Below are 5,557 nucleotides of genomic sequence, written 5' to 3' on the forward strand. Positions count from 1 at the left end.
AAAGTCGGTGCCTTCGACACTCATACGTTGGAGTGTTGACCCTATGTTTTCTACTAGGATTTGCATAGTTTCTGGTCTAATTTATATTTTTTTGATTGATTTTGAGTTAATTTTTATGCAGGGTAAGAGATAAGGGTGTAGTCTCATTCCATGTATATATAACCAGTTTTCCCAGGAGCACTTGTTAAAAGACTGTCTTTATTCCAATGTGTGTTTTTGGCACCTTTATCAAGGATCTCTCTCAGAGCTGTAAGCATGTGGGTTTGTCTCTGTGTCTTCCATTCTGTACTGTTGTCTGTGTATCTGTTTTCACGTCAGTACATACATTTTTTGCTATATCAGGTAGGGTGATGCCGATGAGTCCTTGAGTGCATCAATTTCTATTATTTCCAAGACATATCAATGGAATATTGACTTTTTTTTTCTTTTTTCTGATCTCACTTGTCTTTTGCTGTCCCCAGGTACCTTAGCCAAGCATGGCTGTCTCCTTGCCGCCCACCTTGGGAATCAGTTCTGCACCCGATGAAATTCAACACCCACATATGAAGTTTTCAGAGTGGAAATTTAAACTATTCAGGGTGAGATCCTTTGAAAAGACAACTGATGAAACTCAAAAGGATAAAAAGGATTCCTTGGAGGGAAAACCTTCTCTGGAGCAATCCCCAGCAGTCCTGGACAAGTCTGGTGGCCCAAAGCCAGTCCTGGCTCAACCAGCTCTGAAGGGCCATCCTAAGTTTTCAAAGAAATCCCACGACAGTGGGAAAGCAAGAGACAAAGCAGTTCACCAAGCCAACCTTCGACACTTCTGCCGCATCTGTGGGAATTCTTTTAAAACCAATAAGCACGACAGGAGATACCCAGTCCATGGGCCTGTGGATGCTAAAACCCAAATCCTCTTACGAAAGAAGGAAAAGAGAGTCACTTCCTGGCCAGACCTCATCGCCAGGGTTTTCCGAATCGACGTGAAGGCAGATGTTGACTCCATCCATCCCACCCAGTTCTGCCAGAACTGCTGGGGCATTATGCACAGGAAGTTTAGCAGCGCCCCACGTGAGGTTTACTTCCCAAGGAATGAGACCATGGAGTGGCATCCCCACACACCATCCTGCGACATTTGCCACACTGCCCGCCGGGGCCTCAAGAGGAAGAGCCATCAGCCAAACCTGCAGCTCAGCAAAAAACTCAAAACTGTGCTTGACCGAGCGAGACAAGCCCGTCAGCGCAAGAGAAGAGCTCAGGCAAGGATCAGTAGCAAAGAGGTCATGAAGAAGATCACCAACTGCAATCAGATCCATCTGAGTACCAAGCTCCTGGCCGTGGACTTCCCAGCACACTTTGTGAATTCCATCTCCTGCCAGATTTGTGAACACATTCTGGCCGACCCTGTGGAGACCAGCTGTAAGCATGTGTTTTGCAGGATCTGCATTCTCAGATGCCTCAAAGTCATGGGCAGCTATTGTCCCTCTTGTCGATATCCGTGCTTCCCCACCGACCTGGAGAGTCCAGTGAAGTCCTTCCTGAGCATCTTGAATTCCCTGGTGGTGAAGTGCCCAGCAGAAGAGTGCAATGAGGAGATCAGCTTGGAAAAATATAATCACCATGTCTCAAGCCACAAGGAATCCAAGGAGACTTTTGTGCATATTAATAAAGGAGGCAGACCCCGTCAACATCTTCTGTCACTCACCCGAAGAGCTCAGAAGCACCGGCTGAGGGAGCTGAAGATGCAAGTCAAGGCTTTCGCTGACAAAGAAGAAGGTGGAGATGTGAGGTCTGTGTGCCTGACTTTGTTCCTGCTGGCCCTGAGGGCAAGAAATGAGCACAGACAAGCCGATGAGCTGGAGGCCATCATGCAGGGACGGGGCTCTGATCTGCCGCCTGCTGTTTGCTTGGCCATTCGTGTCAACACCTTCCTCAGCTGCAGTCAGTACCACAAGATGTACAGGACTGTGAAAGCCATCACAGGGAGGCAGATTTTTCAGCCTCTGCATGCCCTTCGCAATGCAGAGAAGATCCTTCTGCCAGGCTACCACCCCTTTGAGTGGCAGCCACCTCTGAAGAATGTGTCTTCAAACACGGATGTTGGCATTATTGATGGGCTGTCTGGACTTTCCTCCTCGGTGGATGATTACCCCGTAGACACCATTGCAAAGAGGTTCCGCTACGATGCAGCTCTGGTGTCTGCCTTGATGGACATGGAGGAAGACATCTTGGAAGGCTTGAGATCCCAAGACCTTGATGACTACCTGAACGGTCCCTTCACCGTCGTGGTGAAGGAGTCTTGTGATGGCATGGGAGACGTGAGCGAAAAGCATGGGAGCGGGCCAGCAGTTCCAGAAAAGGCAGTTCGCTTTTCATTCACCGTCATGAAAATTTCAATAGCACATGGCGCCCAGAATGTGAAGGTGTTTGAGGAGGCCAAACCTAACTCTGAACTGTGTTGCAAGCCACTGTGCCTTATGCTGGCAGATGAGTCTGACCACGAGACCCTGACTGCCATTCTGAGCCCTCTGATTGCCGAGAGGGAAGCCATGAAGAGCAGCGAACTGATGCTGGAGATGGGAGGCATCCTCAGGACCTTCAAGTTCATCTTCAGGGGAACTGGATACGATGAAAAACTTGTCCGGGAAGTGGAAGGCCTCGAGGCGTCTGGCTCAGTCTACATTTGTACACTTTGTGATGCCACCCGCTTGGAAGCCTCTCAAAATCTTGTCTTCCACTCCATAACGAGAAGCCATGCCGAGAATCTGGAGCGCTACGAGGTCTGGCGCTCCAACCCGTACCACGAGTCTGTGGAAGAACTGCGGGATCGAGTGAAAGGGGTCTCTGCCAAGCCTTTTATTGAGACAGTCCCTTCCATAGATGCCCTCCATTGTGACATCGGCAATGCGGCTGAGTTCTACAAGATTTTCCAGCTGGAGATAGGAGAGGTATATAAAAATCCCAATGCCTCCAAAGAGGAAAGGAAAAGATGGCAGGCCACCCTGGACAAGCATCTCCGGAAGAAGATGAACCTCAAGCCAATCATGAGGATGAATGGCAACTTTGCCAGGAAGCTCATGACCAAAGAGACTGTGGAGGCAGTGTGTGAATTAATTCCTTCTGCAGAGAGGCACGAAGCTCTCAGGGAGCTGATGGACCTTTACCTGAAGATGAAACCCGTGTGGCGCTCCTCATGCCCTGCTAAAGAGTGCCCAGAGTCCCTCTGCCAGTACAGTTTCAACTCACAGCGTTTTGCTGAGCTCCTCTCTACCAAGTTCAAGTATAGATACGAGGGCAAAATCACCAACTATTTTCACAAAACCTTGGCGCATGTGCCTGAAATTATCGAGAGGGATGGCTCTATCGGGGCCTGGGCAAGTGAGGGAAATGAGTCTGGCAATAAACTCTTTAGGCGCTTCCGGAAAATGAATGCCAGGCAGTCTAAGTGCTATGAAATGGAAGATGTCCTGAAGCACCACTGGCTGTATACTTCCAAATACCTCCAGAAGTTTATGAACGCTCATAATGCATTAAAAAGCTCTGGGTTTACCATGAACTCAAAGGCAAACTTAGGGGACCCATTAGGCATAGAGGACTCTCTGGAAAGCCAAGATTCAATGGAGTTTTAAGGGCAACCACTTATGAGCTGGTTTTTGCAAATGAGTGTTCCTTTGGGTAGCACTGAGGTCTTCTCCTAGTTCCCTTCACTACTGTGTGTCGGGTTTCATCACCCAGGAGGTGGTAGGCTGAAGTGAGAGGGAGCAGATGCTGTAACAGTGTCAGAAATGGATAACTGATGAGCTGATTGCCTGAGCCATTTCGGGAGCTCAGAGAAGCAACAGGAGAAATCAGTTATTTGAAAGGTCAATAACTCAGAACAGGAGTAACTGCAGGGGAGCAGAGATGAATAAAGATATATGTGACTGAGTGTCATGAACATCAAAGCCAAGGTGGTCAGAGAGCAGCCAGTGAGGCCAGGAAAGGAATTTGTCTCGTGGTTTTTTTCCCCCCTCAATTATTATATTTTGTATTGAGATATAATAAGATTTTTCTGTAAGATTTCTATAATAAGATTTTTCTGTTTCATTTTTTTTCAGTTTCTTTATTTTATAAATTTCACATATCTACAAGATTCAAAAGAGCTTTGTAGGTTTCTCTAACAATATCTTACATTTGTTTGGCATGATGACCTTTACAAACTTTTCTCAATGCACTTTCACATTTGGTACATGTATGCAGAAATAACCTACATCAAGGAAGGTTTTGGGAATTCAGCCCTTTTCTAGGTTATTTAAACCAACTCCATCTCTATTGTCACCTTCACAGTTTAGGAGGTCATTTGATGTCCTGAATTTTTCAATTATGAAGTTAGAGAATATACCTGGAAGCTACATTTAGCTATTAAGTGTTTTTGGTCATAAAAGTTTACTTAGTTATCAGTAGTCAAGGCTGTTTTTAATTTCAAGTCTTTTAGAATCTTGAAACTTTTAAAAATCCAGATTGGTTGGCTGTCTATAAACAGATTTAATGTCTTGCTGAGAATTTCTCCCAGTTTTTAAAATATGAAATCTAGGACAAATTTTTTTTTTTTTTAAATCAAATCCAGGTTTCCTGGAGTCCTCCCTCTGCAAAAAGCTGTTCTTTCAATTATGATCAGTTTACTTGCAGTACATCCAGATTTTAGTAGCTGGATACCATTGTACTTTTCCCCCTTGTTATGTTTAGATGGAGACTTATTATAGTGGGAGAGTTAACATTTGTACATTGTTTGTTTTTTTTGTCATTTTTAGAAAATTTCTAATTCCTTTTGCTAATGATAATTCTGTGGTGTAGGTGTGGATATTGTCCTCATTTGATGGAGGGATAATGACTTGCTCAAAGTTACAGGGAAAATAATGAACTGATTTGAATTTGAACCTAGGACTTTTGTCTCCAAATTACAGTTCTTTATACCACAAAAATGAATAACTCTCTTTGAAAATAGCATTAGAACTTATTTGAGATCCACAACTTACCATATGGTTTATAAACCTTAAGATCACATTTTTGGGGGGCAGAGTTTTTTTTGTTTCAGTTTTGTAACTCTTTTGTAAGTTTTTAAGTAATTTGTATTTTTGAGGTCTTTTGATAGAAGAAAGTAATGCTAGACTTGAGAAGAGTCCTCAAATTCTCTGGTGGCTCCAGTTATTTGGAAACTATTGTGAGTATCCTTAGGAATTTGGGATTTGCCAGTTGCTAGCAATTCAGAGCAGGCATGGGATTTTATATACTAGTGAGTCATAATGACATGTTAGTGTTAATTAGTTTTTTTCTTCCTTTGATTTTATTGGCCATAATTGCCACTCTTCATACGCAGTATATCAAAGAGCTTTGTAATTTAGTTGTCAAATGCGCATCAGTGACATTATCCTAAATGATATGCATTTGGTGTGTTTGCAGGGAGTGAAGTCAGTATTTTCCATTAAAAAATACAGTAGTTTTCCTTGCTTTTTTAAATTTGCAGAATATGAAAGATATTCATAATTTAGTTGTCAAAAAACATATACATATTTTAATACTTTTTCTTGAAAATCTTGGG

General features: G+C 43.7%; 1 protein-coding gene across 1 annotated transcript; it reads left to right on the forward strand.

The window, feature by feature from the left end:
• The first annotated feature begins 476 nt into the window (after nucleotides 1–476).
• Nucleotides 477–3,608, forward strand: Rag1 (recombination activating 1). The gene has a single exon (XM_076844347.1). It carries the CDS (start codon nucleotides 477–479, stop codon nucleotides 3,606–3,608), a length of 3,132 nt encoding a protein of 1,043 aa, XP_076700462.1.
• The last annotated feature ends 1,949 nt before the right edge of the window (nucleotides 3,609–5,557 follow it).

This window comes from Callospermophilus lateralis, chromosome 2, assembly GCF_048772815.1.
Source record: "Callospermophilus lateralis isolate mCalLat2 chromosome 2, mCalLat2.hap1, whole genome shotgun sequence".
NCBI lineage: Eukaryota > Metazoa > Chordata > Mammalia > Rodentia > Sciuridae > Callospermophilus > Callospermophilus lateralis.

Coding starts and splice junctions, on each gene's coding strand:
- Rag1 (XM_076844347.1), top strand. CDS start 477: ATGGCTGTCTCCTTGCCGCCCACCTTGGGAATCAGTTCTGCACCCGAT.